At 43.5% G+C, this 18870-nt stretch overlaps 1 protein-coding gene across 1 annotated transcript in view; it reads right to left on the minus strand.

The window, feature by feature from the left end:
• Positions 1–18870, minus strand: part of zbtb45 (zinc finger and BTB domain containing 45) — a 34467-nt gene that overhangs the window by 120 nt on the left and 15477 nt on the right. The window contains exons 4-6 of the mRNA XM_061984313.2: positions 11849–11989; positions 11398–11674; positions 1–4219 (exon numbers count right to left, since the gene is read on the minus strand). The exon at positions 1–4219 is cut by the window's left edge and continues 120 nt beyond it. Coding sequence (XP_061840297.1) covers positions 3837–4219; positions 11398–11674; positions 11849–11989 — 801 coding nt within the window. The 3' untranslated portion in view covers positions 1–3836. The remainder of the gene's footprint in view (positions 4220–11397; positions 11675–11848; positions 11990–18870) is intronic.

Consider the following 18870-nt stretch of genomic DNA (forward strand, 5'->3'; position numbering starts at 1 on the left):
CTTTCATGAAGACAAGAATATAAGTTGGTGTGTTACCTGATTCTGATGACTTGCATTGATTAGAACCAGACAGCAGTGATGATAACGTCCACGTTTTCAAATGGAGGAGAAGAAAAGTGCCTCCTTTCTGTCTAATACCACATGAAAGTGGTTGGTTTTTGGCATCTTATTTGTCCAGCTTCCATATTCGTTTTCACACACTTTACAAGAAATACATTGGCGGCAAATTCCGTAGCTTGCTAGCTTGTTTGCGCTGGCTTTCGGAGACTCTTATTTTGTAAGTGCAAGCGCGATGGAGCGGCACTTTTATTGTGAAGACAGGAACAGTGCAGTCAGTCTTTAGGCTTTTGACGGGATGTACGGTTGAAATAAAAAAAAGTGTCTTTTTTCCTTCACACTTTTGATTGATTGATTGAAACTTGTATTAGTAGATTGCACAGTACAGTACATATTCCGTACAATTGACCACTAAATGGTAACACCCCAATAAGTTTTTCAACTTGTTTAAGTCAGGTCATGTGACCGCCTGGCTCTGTTTGATTGGTCCAACGTCACCAGTGACTGCATCTGATTGGTGGAACGGAGTCAAACGTCACTAGTGACTGCATTTTATTGGTGGAACGGAGTGAAACATCACCAGTAACGCAGGCACTTTGAAGGTCTGTCTGACAGACCAAAACAAACAAAGCGTGCATTAACAGATCGATAAAAATTAGTAGCGAGTAGCGAGCTGAATGTAGATAAAAGTAGCGGAGTAAAAGTAGCGTTTCTTCTCTATAAATATACTCAAGTAAAAGTAAAAGTATGTTGCATTAAAACTACTCTTAGAAGTACAATTTATCCCAAAAGTTACTCAAGTAGATGTAACGGAGTAAATGTAGCGCGTTACTACCCACCTCTGCATGTTGGTGTGTTCACGGCTGGTTCACACTGCTAAGTTCGAAACCAAAGCATCTTTTATTCTGCTTCACACCTAGCATTTAGTACAGACCTGGGCAAATTAATGCCTGGGGGCCACATGCGGCCTGTTAAGCTTTTCAATGTGGCCCGCCGGACATTCCCAAAAATGTTTTTAAGATGTTTAAGATGGAAAGTGTCGCTGCCATTATGATGTGCAGTGATGTTTTCTAATGACCGTAAGTCTTCAACTGTATTTCAATGGTTGGAATCTGCACTTTTGCATGACATACTAGTTAATATGGTCATCTAATTAGTTACTATGGTCATCTAACTATTTACTATGGTAATCTAAGTCACAGCAGCTCAGACGAGGCACCAAGTAGTGTGGGTGGGGAAGCGTTTCCACAGAGTGTTTCCAGAGCCTGAAATGTGGGTGTCAGGGACAGACGCGGAAGGAGATTTTTACAACAAACTTCTGAAGCTTAGTGATATATCAGATGTATCAGATTGTAGGTGGGGGTTTTTTTTTTACCCTTCGCGGTCATATTTGGCTGTGTTTGTTGCATTTTTGTTGTGTTTCGCTTCATTGCAAGATATGTCAATCAAGAGGGGGTGTGAGGTTCATATGTTGTCAATATTCAGTGTTTTATCCTTCATAGTTAATATTGTAAATCCCACATTCTTTATTTTCATGTACATGCTGGGTGTCTCATTCAGTAAAAAAAAATGTTTAATTCCATTCAGTTTTTTAAGGCGCTCTGTCATAACGTTTTTAGCATTCAATCAGACATTATTGTGAGGTTTTGTATTAGTGTTCCTAAAAATCAGATATACCGGCCCCCAGACACATTTTTTTCTCTAAATATGGCCCCAGAGTCAAAATAATTGCCCAGGCCTGATTTAAGAGGATGTTGGACTGGACACTGGCCGAGTTAGTGGGCGGCCGCGAGTGGAGTCGGCTCTCTTGGTTGCTTTGTTGGGTATGCTCCTCTCTGTGGCCATGCGCCCTCCATCCCAGCAGATGATGGCGTGGAACACCGCAGAGGCCACCACAGTGTATATGTTTCTATTACTTTTAAGTCATAGCTGTATGTAGAAGTGGCTGGTTGCATCAGCTCTGCTTTTTTCATGTCTTTAATGTCCTTTGTGGGATGTGTGCTATGGCTATGAGTTGCTTTTCCCCTTGGCCTCAGTCTGGACCCCCTTTCCAGGGGCCCAGGCTTAGACCGAATATATATATATATATATATATATATATATATATATATATATATATATATATATATATATTTTTTTTTTTTTTGTTACCCCTCCATTGTTTACCTGTATTTCAGCTTTTTTGTAAGGGGCGCCGGGAGTTGGCAGACCCATCAGCGATCCTGTTCTGTCTCCCTGTAATGTTTGTCTGCTCTTGAATGGGATTGTGCTGAAAATTTTAATTTCCCCTCGGGGATTAATAAAGTATTTCTGCGTTAGCCAAGCCAGCTGCGGGCTACAAACAACGTACGGTATTTTGGAAAAAAGCATGTTGTCCGTTTCCTTTTAGTCGTGGGTTGGAATGAGTGTTATTTTCACAGAAGTAGTGCAGTCAAAGTTTTTAAAAGTAACAATTGGCTTGTTTTGGGGGGAATTCTGCTCATGAAACGAGACCGGGGACCTCACGTAAAAGATGACAGTCGTAGATTATGACAATTTGAACAGAGAGCCTTAACAAACTTTGCTTTTTGAAATTCTTCACCGGTATTAAAACTGACTCGGTTTCAAAATATAGATAAGTTTGGCGACACTTTACTTGATACAAATTCATAGCTCATATGAGTCAATTCATCCATTTTTATCAGTTTTTCCAGGTAGTGAGCCTTTAGAATAGGTACAGTTTGTCTCTTTGTTTTTTATTTTGTACAATCCATTTCAGTCCAGTCTGTTGCTCGCTTTCACCTTGTAAACAAAGCCTTTATCCAACAAGCATGTCTGTCCAGCACCCACAACGCATCGCAAAACCACGCGGCCTTTCGAGCCCTAAGTAGGGCTGGGCGATAAAAGGATATCGATATATATCTCGATGGACACGTAATCGGTATCAATAAAAAATGTGTTTGATAAAACATTCGATCATTATTGTTTCTTCATGGTGGGAAGAATGCAGAAGTACGGGAGCAAAGGCGCTGGCTCTCTGGTACACGAGCAACGCGGGAAGTGATCACGTGACACGTTAACAGCCAATCAGGTGACAGTTTCAACTATCAAGTTTGCTAGATCCTTTGCATGGAGTGGGAAGAGGAAGTCGGAATGAAGAAATTGTGGAAGAGAAGTCACCTGGACAGTTTTTTGTATGTTTTCAAAAAGGACTGTAGTCAGACCAATGTGGTGTGTAAATGATGCAAGGCAAGAGCGCTAATAATACACCACCTTAGCCGCGCTCACCCTTTAGAGCACAGCTGTAATGTCCTGCCACTAAACCTGCAGGGAATAGTTCTTCTCAGTTTACATTTTCCCACTTTGAACTATTGTCTTACATATTCCTTGCTTTTAAGAGCTTATTGTTTAATGTTCAAAGGGATTTTACTATTTTGTTTACGTTGATTGTTTGTTTTCCATGCTTGTGTTGACATTTCCTTTCTGCCCTGACGGCTGAGGGGATTATGATCAGAGGAAAGTTATATTTCAAATAAAATATATTTTTCTACCGCTCATAAAAATATCAATATCGACCGATATTGTGATACAGTTTTCAGCCGTATCGCCCAGCCCTATGTCAAGTACAGACATGGGGGAACGTCACTAACAGAGTCCGCGCATGTGCAAAGACGCCACACTCGTGTTTTTTAAGCGCGCTGATTTTTGCACTGTTTTGACGCCGTAAGAGAGGCCCAATGGCGGCCTACCTACCACTACTACCCCACCCACCCACCCACCCCCTCCCTTCCCCATCGGCTCTAGGTGGAGGAGGCGCCGTGGCCCGGCATGCTCGCCATGCCGGCCGCCCCGGCCATACCTGAGGGCCCCCCCATGGGGGGACTGTGCTTGGCGGGCGAGGTCATGTCGGCGCCGCGCCCCTGGGCCTGGGGCGCGTGCTGCAGGGCGTGGCGCTCCAGCAAGGTGCGGTGGGTGAAGGCCCGGTGGCACACGGCGCACTGGAAGGTGCGCTCGGCCCGGTGCGTGCGCATGTGCACGTTGAGCGAGCTCTTCTGGGTGAAGCGCTTGCCGCACATGGAGCACTGGAAGGCCCGCACGCCTGTGTGCACCACCATGTGTTTGAGGAGGTAGTCACGCAGCGAGAAGGAGCGCCAGCAGATGGAGCACTGGTGAGGCTTCTGACCTGGTGGGGTGGACGTGTACACAATTAGCACCCGACAATCCTGACGAAATATGGTTGGAAGCACATATTTGTTCAAAATGTCTTGTTAGGATTCACCCGCTGATTGCTTGCCTGTATTACTAATTATTACTGTCCCTGATGTCTGGACACAGTACATAACTACACATGTGTTTATTCATAGTTTTGATGCCTTCAGTGACAATCTACAATGTAAATAGTCATGGAAATAAAGAAAATGCATTGAATGAGAAGGTGTGTCCAAACTTTTGGCCTATAATGTACGCACGCACGCACATACATACATACATACATACATACATACATACATATATATATATATATATATACATACATACACACATATATATATACCGTATTTTCCGCACCATTAGCCGCACCTAAAAACCACAAATTTACTCAAAAGCTGACAGTGCGGCTTTTAACCCGGTGCGCTTTATATATGGATTAATATTAAGATTCATTTTCATAAAGTTTCGGTCTCGTAACTACGGTAAACAGCCGCCATCTTTTTTCCCGGTAGAACAGGAAGCGCTTCTTCTTCTACGCAAGCAACCGCCAAGGTAAGCACCCGCCCCCATAGAACAGGAAGCGCTTCTTCTTCTACTGTAAGCAACCTCCCGCCCGCGTAGAAGAAGAAAAAGCGCGCGGATATTACCGTACGTTTCATTTCCTGTTTACATCTGTAAAGACCACAAAATGGCTCCTACTAAGCGACAAGGATCCGGTTCATGAAAAGACGCAATCTCTCCATCCGCACACGGATTACTATTTCACAGCAACTGATATTCCTGTGAACCGCACTGTGGATACTGTGGATACAACGGGAGCACGTACGGTGAATATTCGCACCACAGGGAATGAGAAGTCGTCCTTCACTGTGGTTCTAGCTTGCCATGCTAATGAAACTTCCACCCATGGTGATATTCAAAAGGAAGACCTTGCCAAAAGAGACCTTTCCAGCCGGCGTCATCATAAAAGCTAACTCGAAGGGATGGATGGATGAAGAAAAGATGAGCGAGTGGTTAAGGGAAGTTTACGCGAAGAGGCCGGGTGGCTTTTTTCACGCAGCTCCGTCCATGTTGATATACGACTCTATGCGCGCCCACATCACAGATGGTGTCAAAAAACAAGTGAAGCACACAAATACAACACTCGCCGTCATTCCGGGTGAATTAACCAAAGAACTCCAACCGCTGGATATTGGTGTCAACAGGGCATTCAAATCACGACTGCGAACGGCGTGGGAACAATGGATGACCGAAGGCGAACACACCTTCACTAAGACAGGCAGACAGCGCCGGACGACATACGCCAACATCTGCCAGTGGATCGTAAATGCCTGGGCAGATATTTCGGTCACAACTGTGGTCCGAGCTTTCCGGAAGGCAGGATTCACAGAACTGCTGAACAGTGACACTGACTCCGATGACTTCGACGAGACGGAACCGGCCATTTTGGATCCCACATTTGCCCAACTTTTCAATTCGGACACCGAAGACGAAGAATTCGAAGGATTTACGAATGAAGAATAACTTCAGAAGGTAAGCGCTATGTTTATTTTGTGTGTTGTGACATTAACGTTCGAGCAACATTATGTTGCTATTGCTCTGCACTATTTTGAATTTTACTATGTTTGTGATTGCACATTTGCGTACATTTTGGGACAGAGTTGTTAGAACGCTGGTTTTTAATAGGTCAGTCAAATTTTAATAATATATCTGACTGTTTTTTTGACATTCCCTTTAGCGCAGCGTAGGCGCGGCTTATAGTCCGGGGCGGCTTATAGGTGGACAAAGTTTTGAAATATGCCATTCATTGAAGGTGCGGCTAATAATCCGGTGCGCCTTATAGTGCGGAAAATACGGTATACACATACATATACATATATATATATACATACATATATACACATATATATATATATACCCGGTACATATATATATATATATATATATGTCTTAATAAGGTTATCCAAAAAATAGTGCTCGATACCGTAGTAGAGCGCAATATATGTATGTGTGGGAAAAAAATCACAAGAAGTGATTTTTTTTCCCACACATACATACATATATATATATATATATATATATATATATATATATATATATATATATATATATATATATATATATATATATATATATATATATTAAGGCTGAAACGACGCGTCGACATAGTCGACGTCATCGATTACGTAAATACGTCGGCGCCGTTTTTGTGCGTCGACGCGTCGCATACCTTATTTCCTTGAATAGCCTCCGGGGCGCTAATTAATTTAAAACCTCTTCTTACTCCTGCGCTTACCAAAAGGCGTGGGGTAAATTTAGGCCTGCGTTTATTAATTTGAGTGATGTAAGGATACCATCATGAAAAGCACATTTAATAAAAAAAAACGTTATTATGGTCTTACCTTTACTTATGAGTCCATGCGCAGCTGCTTCTGATCAAAAGCATAGATAACTTGTTTATAGAAGTCCTCCTTATCTTTCTTCAGTTTTAAAAGTCTCTCTGTCTCGATAGAGATCTTCCTTTAAGTATTACCTCCTGCTTCGATTGAAAGTCCAGTTTAGAAAACTGTTTTATTTTAGATATGTAATCCTCCATGTTAAAAGTGCAAGCAAACGATCACTGCTCACTCTTGTGGCTTGTTGTCTTCTTCTGCAGCACCGGTCTTCTGCAGTACCGGTAGTCGCAAGAAGGATCACTAGCGCCCTCTACCCCCAGGAGGCGGGAGTCATTTAATGACTCATATTTGACACACACAGCTACGGTATATTAATAAAACATAGCTGCTTACTATTCTTTTTAGCATATTCAATAGCTTGGACCTTAAATCCTACTGAACAGCTCTTAATCTTCTTCCCTTTATGCGATTTCAAATTATTGAAATCAGCCTCCTCCATTTTGAAAATGATGACAGGTGAAGTGTCACTCATGACGTGACGAGTTTGACCCGGCGGAAGTTCTAGACATATGCTAATTATTTTGCGAAAACGAGTTTGACCCGGCGAAAATTCCAGACATGCACTAATAAAATTAATATTTTGCGAAACTAGTTTGACCCGGCAGTAATTCGAGGCATGCGAATACCATATACCCGGCGCCAATTCAAGGAAATACGCACTTTTTTGTATTGGATGTTTATCTTTATTTTTGCACATTTTAAAGCAAAATAAGCAATACTTTTACTTTTGAAATGCTTATACTATTGCAGAATATTAAGATTTGCACTATATGTTTATTTTATATTTGCACATTAAAAAGCAAATAAGCTACTTTTAATTTTTTTAAATGTTAAAAGTTTTAAATGTTCACATTGTTACAGAATATTTTGTCATGTTGTTGTCAATGTTGACTGAGTGGCCATACTTTTTTTTTTTTTTTTGTAAATAAAAGCCATGCCTTTTGAAAAAACTGGCCTACATTTATTTTTTCATCTTCATTTTAAATTAAAAAAAAAAATCGGTAAAAGGAAAAATAATCTATAGATTAATCGAAAAAATAATCTATAGATTAACCGATAGAAAAATAATCGTTAGCTGCAGCCTTAATATATATACATATATATATATATGTGTACATATTGTTATAATATGAAGGATATATAATTAATAATTACATATTATGAGTATGTGAAAGTTCAACTCCTACCGTGTTTACTTCTGGGTACAAACCTCCTTAAAGTTTTGTAATCAATCAGAAATATCAAGCAGCTAAAATGTGGCAAACATGAATAAGAATAGAGAGTGTTTGCATTTTTCCCATCATGCTTTGTAATGGGTGTAATTCTGAATTTTTTTTAATGGTGCATGGACGCTTTTTATAATGTCCACTAAGTTCAGTGAGCAGGTTGTGTTATGTGTCACCGTCTCTGTTGGTTGGATTTTAATTTTTTTGCCCCATGACTAGGGAAGGTTGTTAGCATTGGGTCATTTAAGTAAATGCTGAGCAGTACTCATTTAAGAGGTCATTGACCTCTGTAATAATAAGGCTACGCCGGATAGTCGAACCTCGGATTCAAGAGGAACAGTGTGGTTTTCGTCCTGGTCCTGGAACTGTGGACCAGCTCTATACTCTCGGTAGGGTCCTTGAGGGTGCATGGGAGTTTGCCCAACCAGTCTACATGTGCTTTGTGGACTTGGAGAAGGCATTCGACCGTGTCCCTCGGGAAGTCCTGTGGGGAGTGCTCAGAGACTACGGGGTATCGGACTGTCTGATTTTGGCAGTCCGCTCCCTGTATGATCAGTGTCAGAGCTTGGTCCGCATTGCCGGCAGAAAGTCGGACACGTTTCCTGTGATGGTTGGACTCCGCCAAGGCTGCCCTTTGTCACCCATTCTGTTCATAACTTTTATGGACAGAATTTCCAGGCGCAGTCAGGGCGTTGAGGGTATCTGGTTTGGTGGCTGCAGGATTAGGTCTCTGCTTTTTGCAGATGATGTGGTCCTGATGGCTTCATCTGGCCAGGATCTTCAGCTCTCGCTGGATCGGTTCGCAGCAGAGTGTGAAGCGACTGGGATGAGTGCCATCTCCGGGTTGGGGAGGAGACCCTGCCCCAAGTGGAGGAGTTCAAGTACCTCGGAGTCTTGTTCACGAGTGAGGGAAGAGTGGATCGTGAGATTGACAGGCGGATCGGTGCGGCGTCTTCAGTAATGCGGACGCTGTATCGATCCGTTGTGGTGAAGAAGGAGCTGAGCCAGAAGGCAAAGCTCTCAATTTACCGGTTGATCTACGTCCCCATCCTCACCTATGGCCATGAGCTTTGGGCTATGACCGAAAGGACAAGATCACGGGTACAAGCGGCCGAAATGAGTTTCCTCCGCCGGGTGGCGGGGCTCTCCCTTAGAGATAGGGTGAGAAGCTCTGTCATCCGGGAAGAGCTCAAAGTAAAGCCGCTGCTCCTCCACATGGAGAGGAGCCAGATGAGGTGGTTCGGGCATCTGGTGAGGATGCCACCCGATCGCCTCCCTAGGGAGGTGTTTAGGGCACGTCCGACCGGTAGGAGGCCACGGGGAAGACCCAGGACACGTTGGGAAGACTATGTCTCCCGGCTGGCCTGGGAACGCCTCGGGATCCCCCGGGAGGAGCTGGACGAAGTGGCTGGGGAGAGGGAAGTCTGGCTTCCCTGCTTAGGCTGCTGCCACCGCGACCCGACCTCGGATAAGCGGAAGAAGATAGATGGATGGCCTCTGTAATTATGTACTAATATGTAACAATATAATTTTCACAAAAATTGACAGTGCACCTAATGTACGGAATAATTAAAGGTCATTGTCCTGAACTCCTTAAGTTGTCCACTAGTTGGCAACATAATAGCAGCATCAAATGCATCAGACTATTAAAATGAATGCAACATCCTTGTGGGTAAGATTATTTTTTAACTCATGACAACTTGCGGCCCAAATTGATATAGTCATTTGGCCTGTGGGCCGTAGTTTCGACACCTCTGCCTTAGGGTGACCTACAAACCCCGTTTCCATACGAGTTGGGAAATTGTGTTAGATGTAAATATAAACGGAATACAATGGTTTACAAATCATTTTCAACCCATATTCAGTTGAATATGCTACAAAGACAACATATTTGATGTTCAAACTGATAAACATTTTTTTTTTGCAAATAATCATTAACTTTAGAATTTGATGCCAGCAACACGTGACAAAGAAGTTGGGAAAGGTGGCAATAAATACTGATAAAGTTGAGGAATGCTCATCAAACACTTATTTGGAACATCCCACAGGTGAGCAGGCAAATTGGGAACAGGTGGGTGCCATGATTGGGTATAAAAGTAGATTCCATGAAATGCTCAGTCATTCACAAACAAGGATGGGGCGAGGGTCACCACTTTGTCAACAAATGCGTGAGCAAATTGTTGAACAGTTTAAGAAAAACCTTTCTCAACCAGCTATTGCAAGGAATTTAGGGATTTCACCATCTACGGTCCGTAATATCATCAAAGGGTTCAGAGAATCTGGAGAAATCACTGCACGTAAGCAGCTAAGCCCGTGACCTTCTATCCCTCAGGCTGTACTGCATCAAAAAGCAACATCAATGTGTAAAGGATATCACCACATGGCTCAGGAACACTTCAAAAACCCACTCTCAGTAACTACAGTTGGTCGCTACATCTGTAAGTGCAAGTTAAAACTCTCCTATGCAAGGCAAAAACCGTTTATCAACAACACCCAGAAACGCCATCGGCTTCGCTGGGCCTGAGCTCATCTAAGATGGACTGATACAAAGTGGAAAAGTGTTCTGTGGTCTGACGAGTCCACATTTCAAATTGTTTTTGGAAACTGTGGACGTCGTGTCCTCCGGACCAAAGAGGAAAAGAACCATACGGATTACAAAAGGCGCAAAGTTGAAAAGTCAGCATGTGTGATGGTATGGGGGTATATTAGTGCCCAAGACATGGGTAACTTACACATCTGTGAAGGTGCCATTAATGCTGAAAGGTACATACAGGTTTTGGAGCAACATATGTTGCCATCCAAGCAACGTTACCATGGACGCCCCTGCTTATTTCAGCAAGACAATGCCAAGCCACGTGTTACATCAACGTGGCTTCATAGTAAAAGAGTGTGGGTACTAGACTGGCCTGCCTGTAGTCCAGACCTGTCTCCCATGGAAAATGTGTGGTGCATTATGAAGCCTAAAATAGCACAACGGAGACCCCCGGACTGTTGAACAACTTAAGCTGTACATCAAGCAAGAATGGGAAAGAATTCCACCTGAGAAGCTTCAAAAATGTGTCTCCTCGGTTCCCAAACGTTTACTGAGTGTTGTTAAAAGGAAAGGCCATGTAACACAGTGGTGAACATGCCCTTTCCCAACTACTTTGGCACGTGTTGCAGCCATGAAATTCTAAGTTAATTATTATTTGCAAAAAAAAAATTAAGTTTATGAGTTTAAACATCAAATATCTTGTCTTTGTAGTGCATTCAATTGAATATGGGTTGAAAAGGATTTGCAAACCATTGTATTCCGTTTATATTTACATCTAACACAATTTCCCAACTCATATGGAAACGGGGTTTGTACATTGCACTGCTTTTATCCTCTTTAATGTATAAAATGTATAATAGGTGCTGGGCTACACAATGTGACCATCTGTGAGGTTTTAGCAGGACCATGGCGGCGGTTCAACACCAGGTCTTACCGGAGTGGATGAACATGTGCTTGCTGTAGTTCTTCCTGGAACGTAACGATTTGCCACAGTGCGTGCAGTCAAACGAGGTCTCTGATCCTTGGGAGGAAGGGGAGGGGCCCGAAGAGAGGGCGGCGGTGTTGGTGGGGGTCGGCACCGGCGTCATGGGAGCCGGGGGCGGAACCTGTTGGCTAGGTTCCGTCCCCGCCATGGTGTCCATCCCCCCCATGTGCCCGCCCACGTAGAATGGCGGCGGCTGCGACTGGCTCACTGGGTACTGGAAAAGAAGCTGAGGAACGACATGAAAGTCTTTATAAATGCTTTTTTTTGTACCGGTGGAGGCACAGAGACAGAAAGTTCATGTAATCTGCTCTTGTTTCATCTTACTATTCAGAGCTTCATTTATTTTTGGGTACGGCAGTTGAAGTGACTTGAAAGGTATGTAATGGTGAAAAACACAGACCTGGTTGTTGATGGACTGCGAGGTCGGGGGCGGAGTCAGAGGCTTGTTGCCCCGTCCTCTGGGGTTAAAGGCCATGGCCTGAGGAGGCTCGCTCTGCGGCCAGAAACTCTCGGTGAACACTCCTTGGTCGTCGTAGAAGTCCTGCAAGACACAAAGTCAGTATTCAAGGTCCCGTTTGCTCCCAGGCGTCCTGTCCGGCGTGGGAAGCGGAAGCCCCCTGGACGCTTACCTCCATGAGCGCAGCACTTTGTTGCCTCGTCTGAAACCTTGCAGCACAACTCAACACACTAAAAACATGTCATGCAGGCTTCCTTTAATTAGCAGGAAACCGGTGAGGATGGACCACAACCCTCATTTCCAACGTATGCAACTTTCCATACGTTGGAGAGGCGCCGCGGTCGGACCAGTCTGGCGACATTGCTGCCGAAAGCATCAGGTGTTATCTACAAGTCGTGAGAAGCGCCTGATGATGCTGTCACGCGCGTCTGGCGGCACGGAGCTGTCACTTTCATACTGTGCGCCCTAGAAATTCCAGTATCGTTTTCAGTGACCACTCTTGTGAGTGGAGCTTCAAGAAACCTATCGCTTTACGCAGGGAAGGGTACCGAAATGTGTACTTTTTCTTGGTAAATTTGGCACTACATGTAAAGAAACATATATATACGGTATATATATATATATACAGTGGGGCAAAAAAGTATTTAGTCAGCCACCAATTGTGCAAGTTCTCCCACTTAAAATGATGACAGAGGTCTGTAATTTTCATCATAGGTACACTTCAACTGTGAGAGACAGAATGTGAAAAAAAAATCCAGGAATTCACATTGTAGGAATTTTAAAGAATTTATTTGTAAATTATGGTGGAAAATAAGTATATGGTCAATAACAAAAATTCAACTCAATACTTTGTAATATAACCTTTGTTGGCAATAACAGAGGTCAAACGATTACTATAGGTCTTTACCAGGTTTGCACACACAGTAGCTGGTATTTTGGCCCATTCCTCCATGCAGATCTTCTCGAGAGCAGTGATGTTTTGGGGCTGTCGCCGAGCAACACGGACTTTCAACTCCCTCCACAGTATTTCTGTGGGGTTGAGGTCTGGAGACTGGCTAGGCCACTCCAGGACTTTCAAATGCTTCTTACGGAGCCACTCCTTCGTTGCCCGGGCGGTGTGTTTGGGATCATTGTCATGCTGGAAGACCCAGCCACGTTTCATCTTCAAAGCTCTCACTGATGGAAGGAGGTTTTGGCTCAAAATCTCATGATACATTGCCCCATTCATTCTTTCCTTAACACGGATCAGTCGGCCTGTCCCCTTAGCAGAAAAACAGCCCCAAAGCATGTTTCCACCCCCATGCTTCACAGTAGGTATGGTGTTCTTGGGATGCAACTCAGTATTCTTCTTCCTCCAAACACGACGAGTTGAGTTTGTACCAAAAAGTTCTATTTTGGTTTCATCTGACCACATGACATTCTCCCAATCCTCTGCTGTATCATCCATGTGCTCTCTGGCAAACTTCAGACGGGCCTGGACATGCACTGGCTTAAGCAGGAGGACACGTCTGGCACTGCAGGATTTGATTCCCTGTCGGCGTAGTGTGTTACTGATGGTAACCTTTGTCACTTTGGTCCCAGCTCTCTGCAGGCCATTCACCAGGTCCCCCCGTGTGGTTCTGGGATTTTTGCTCACCGTTTTCATGATCATTTTGACCCCACGGGATGATATCTTACGTGGAGCCCCAGATCGAGGGAGATTATCAGTGGTCTTGTATGTCTTCCATTTTCTGATAATTGCTCCCACAGTTGATTTTTTCACACCAAGCTGCTTGCCTATTGTAGATTCACTCTTCACAGTCTGGTGCAGGTCTACAATTCTTTTCCTGGTGTCCTTCGACAGCTTTTTGGTCTTGGCCATAGTGGAGTTTGGAGTCTGACTGTTTGAGGCTGTGGACAGGTGTCGTTTGGACAGGTGTCGTTTATACAGATAACAAGTTCAAACAGGTGCCATTAATACAGGTAACGAGTGGAAGACAGAAGAGCTTCTTAAAGAAGAAGTTACTGGTCTGTGAGAGCCAGAGATCTTCCTTGTTTGAAGTGACCAAATACTTATTTTCCACCATAATTTACAAATAAATTCTTTAAAATTCCTACAATGTGAATTCCTGGATTTTTTTTCACATTCTGTCTCTCACAGTTGAAGTGTACCTATGATTAAAATTACAGACCTCTGTCATCATTTTAAGTGGGAGAACTTGCACAATCGGTGGCTGACTAAATACTTTTTTGCCCCACTGTATATATATATATATATATATATATATATATATTAGAGATGCGCGGTTTGCGGACACAACTGCGGAGTCCGCGGATTATCTGCGGGTCGGGCGGTTGAAATAAAAAAATATTAGATTTTAAATAGATTCAGGCGGGTGGCAGTTAAACCAATTCGGAAATATATATACATAGTTAAATGTTGTTACCCACATACGAAAAACGAGCAGGCACCTGCAGCATATGCCACAACAGAAGAAGAAAAAAAAAAAGAGATGGCAACGCCGGCAGCAAACGTGGTACGCGACAAACTAAAAAAGGGAATACTAAAGACCAGGGGGAAAAAAAGGCCAGAAAAGTTCAGCGTGGACTCGTTTTTATGAGGTTGTAAATCAGGATGATAGTAATGCTGGCTACGTGATTTGCAAGAGCTGCGACGCTGTTTATGTCTACGACAGTCACAAAACCGGGACATCTAACATGGTGCATCACATTTGTGCAAAACCCCGAACCTCCACAAACACCCTGAGCATGAGCAGTTTCGTCCGCCGTGATCCCAGAAGAGTGCCACAGGATGTTAAAACAAGATAGAACGCAGCTGCCTGCAGCAGTTTGAGTGGCGCGAGCGCGCTTGGAGGTGCGCTCTGCGCGGCTCCCAGATGATTGCGCACTGGTGTGCGTCTGGGCCGTGACAGCGTGGCACGCATTGAATGTCTCTGCTACATTGGATCAGTCTCCTTTCTTTAACAGGCAAAAGCTTTATAACCTCACTAATGCCTTGCATCGTCTATATTAGATATATAACAACGGGCGGGTGGCGGATGGCGGGCGGGTGCGGTTTTGATTAAATGTTAGTTCGGGTGGATGGCGGATGGTTGACAACTTTTGTGATGCGGTTGCGGATGAAATAATTGCCTATCCGCGCATCTCTAATATATATATATATATATATATATATATAGTGGTGGTGGTATATACAGTATAGGCCAAAAGTTTGGAAACACCTTCTCCTCATTCAATGCATTCTCTTTATTTTCATGACTATTTACATTGTAGATTGTCACATCAAAACTATGAATGAACACATGTAGAGTTATGTCCATCCATCCATCCATTTTCTACCGCTTGTCCATTTTGGGGTCGCGGGGGGGTGCTGGACCCTATCTCAGCTGCATTCGGGCGGAAGGCGGGGTACACCCTGGACAAGTCGCCACCTCATCGCAGGGCCTGTGGAGTTATGTACTTAACAAAACAAGGTGAAATCACTGAAAACATGTTTTATATTCTAGTTTCTTCAAAATAGCCACCCTTTGCTCTGATTACTGCTTTGCACACTCTTGGCATTCTCTCGATGAGCTTCAAGAGGTAGTCACCTGAAATGGTTTGCACTTCACAGGTGTGCTTGAAGCTCATCGAGAGAATGCCGAGAGTGGCCATTTTAAAGAAACTAGAATGTAAGACATGTTTTCAGTTATTTCACCTTTTTTTGGTAAGTACATTGATTGATTGATTGATTTAAACTTTTATTAGTAGATTGCACAGTACAGTACATAGTCCGTACAATTGACCACTAAATGGTAGGGGTGTAACGGTACACAAAAATTTCGGTTCGGTACGTACCTCGGTTTAGAGGTCAGGGTTCGGTTCATTTTCGGTACAGTAAGAAAACAACAAAATATACATTTTTGGGTTATTTACTTACCAAATTTGCAAAATCTTCCACCAAAAATATTTTTCTGAGTAGAATATTTGATGTGAAGTAATGGGAGCCTTGGATAGGTCAATAATTCATAATAACATTGATTTTGATTCAATATTATGTTTTGAGCAATGACAGTTTGAAAGGAAAAAAAACAGTTTTGTTTTATTAGTCAACATTGCAACTTTTTCTAAATTACATTTCACCTTTAAGCTTTTTTATTTCACTTTTGTTATGTTTTTGTTTATTTTAATAGTATTTTTAGAATGTGCCGTGGGCCTTTAAAACATTAGCTGTGGGCCGCAAATGGCCTCCGGGGCACACTTTTGACACCCCTGCTATAGATAATAAAACATTAAATGTGATAAATCTATGGATAAAAAGCAGAGCCTGGCGACGCATGCGCGTTTATCATAACTCTCTCTCTCTCTCTGTCTCTGCCCCTCCCTCACCAATGCTGCTGCGTGCACAATTTGTTTTGTTTTTAACCCCTTCTTAACCCTGAACGTACATTGAAAATACATGCAACCCTAACTCAAAATGCCGGACATTTGAGGCATTTAAGAAACTCCGCCCTGACAGCTCCGCAAAAGAGGACGTATGGTCAGTCTATCGTAGCCCGTTAGCTGCTAGCATGCCGTTTTGTGCCTCGGTGTGCATTGTTTACACAACGTGCGTTACACTACTTAATATGTCCGTGTGGAAACTCGTTTGGTACACCTCCGAACAGAATCGGAACCCCCGTACCGAAACGGTTCAATACAAATACACGTATTGTTACACCCCTAGCGCCGTATGAGTTCAAATGTAAAAGGTACCCCCTCTGTGTAAAAATTGATGAAGAAAAACAACATAAGGACTTCTTCAATTTGGAGTAGCGTGTTGACATGGCGGCTGGGAAGGAGCTGCCCTTGAGCATCAACACTGTTCCTGGTCATACAGGTTCTTTCTTTAATAATGTTTTGTCTTTTCCCCCCAGGCTTTTCTTGTTGCTTTCAAGGTGTTTTTGTCACATGACAGTCAGGTTCCAAAGCCTTTCATGACCACAATCCTGTTTGCGCGTCCTTATCTGGTGCTTGAGGAAGAATCAAGCACTCACAGTTTAACATTCCCAAGGTGTTGATCCCAAAAGGCTTGGCAGCATGTTTGAGGCTTCGGAGGGGTCATTTTTGTCTCTAGCCTCGACTCCGCCGTCCAGCAGGTTCCCCAATCCTCTCCTAGTCCAACATGAGGATTCTTTGAAGGGACGCATTTGGCATACTTGCCAACCTTGAGAACTCCGATTTCGGGAGGTGGGGGGCGTGGTTAAGAGGGGAGGAGTATATTGACAGCTAGAATTCACCAAGTCAAGTATTTCATACATACATATACATATACATATATATATATATATATATATATATCTACATCCTGAAAATATGCAAATAAAACTGTGTTTAGATAATTGATACTTCAAACTTGCATAAATAAATATTAAGGAATATAACATAACTTGGCTTCGGAGAGCTTCAAAATGTAATGAATAAAATGCTAAAGTTGTTGATAAACAAGCAATTATTTTAATAATTAAATATGATCATTTTAAATGAATTATGATAATTTAAAAATTAATCATTTCAAATATGTTTATTTTAATGTATAATTCTAATGCCTGGATGTAATAAGGAGTCAGAAAAAAATACAAATAAAAATACAATTAATTTTGATGTTTTTAGCTAAATATAGTAAAAATTTATTTCGTTTTTTTTTTTTTTTTTAATTAATTAATTTATCTCTCGTCTGGATGATTTATTTCTTGTCACCCTGTTGTCCTCCCGTTGTGAAAAAAAGGCTGTCCTGACTCAGGTCCGCATGGAGCTGGAGGGGGCGTGGCCTCAAGCTCCGGCTGAAAATCGGGAGATTTTCGGGAGAATATTTGTCCCGGGAGGTTTTCGGGAGAGGCGCTGAATTTCGGGAGTCTCCCGGAAAATTCGGGAGGGTTGGCAAGTATGGCATTTGGATCCGGTCTACACATTTGCAGTGTCTCAATTAGTGCACGTGTGTACAGTACTTGTGCTTAGTCATGACGGCTTTCACACTGTGAAACATGTTAAAATGTACACAAAATTGGGTTGTCAAAACTATCCATACTTCAACACTCAGTTAAAACCATCCATCCATTTTCATCCACTTATCCGAGGTCGGGTCGCGGGGACAGCAGCCTAAGCAGGGAAGCCCAGACTTCCCTCTCCCCAGCCACTTCGTCCAGCTCTTCCCGGGGGATCCCGAGGCGTTTCCAGGCTAGCCGGGAGACATAGTCTTCCCAACGTGTCCTGGGTCTTCCCCGTGGCTTCCTACCGGTCGGACGTGCCCTAAACACCTCCCTAGGGAGGCGTTCGGGTGGCATCCTGACCAGATGCCCGAACCACCTCATCTGGCTCCTCTCGATGTGGAGGAGCAGCGGCTTTACTTTGAGCTCCCCCCGGATGACAGAGCTTCTCACCCTATCTCTAAGGGAGAGAAACTCATTTCGGCCGCTTGTACCCGTGATCTTGTCCTTTTGGTCAAAACCCAAAGCTCATGACCATATGTGAGGATGGGAACGTAGATCGACCGGTAAATTGAGAGCTTTGCCTTCCGGCTCAGCTCCTTCTTCACCACAACGGAACGATACAGCGTCCGCATTACTGAATACGCCGCACCGATCCGCCTGTCGATCTCACCATCCACTCTTCCCCCACTCGTGAACAAGACTCCGAGGTACTTGAACTCCTCCACTTGGGGCAGGGTCTCCTCCCCAACCCGGAGATGGCACTCAACCCTTTTCCGGGCGGGAACCATGGACTCGGACTTGGAGGTGCTGATTCTCATCCCAGTCGCTTCACACTCGGCTGCGAACCGATCTAGTGAGAGCTGAAAATCCTGGCTAGATGAAGCCATCAGGACCACATCATCTGCAAAAAGCAGAGACCTAATCCTGCAGCCACCAAACCGGATGCCCTCAACGCCTTGACTGTGCCTAGAAATTCTGTCCATAAAATACCAACACACGAAAAGTACACCAAAATAC

The sequence above is a fragment of the Nerophis lumbriciformis genome, linkage group LG25, assembly GCF_033978685.3.
Source record: "Nerophis lumbriciformis linkage group LG25, RoL_Nlum_v2.1, whole genome shotgun sequence".
NCBI lineage: Eukaryota > Metazoa > Chordata > Actinopteri > Syngnathiformes > Syngnathidae > Nerophis > Nerophis lumbriciformis.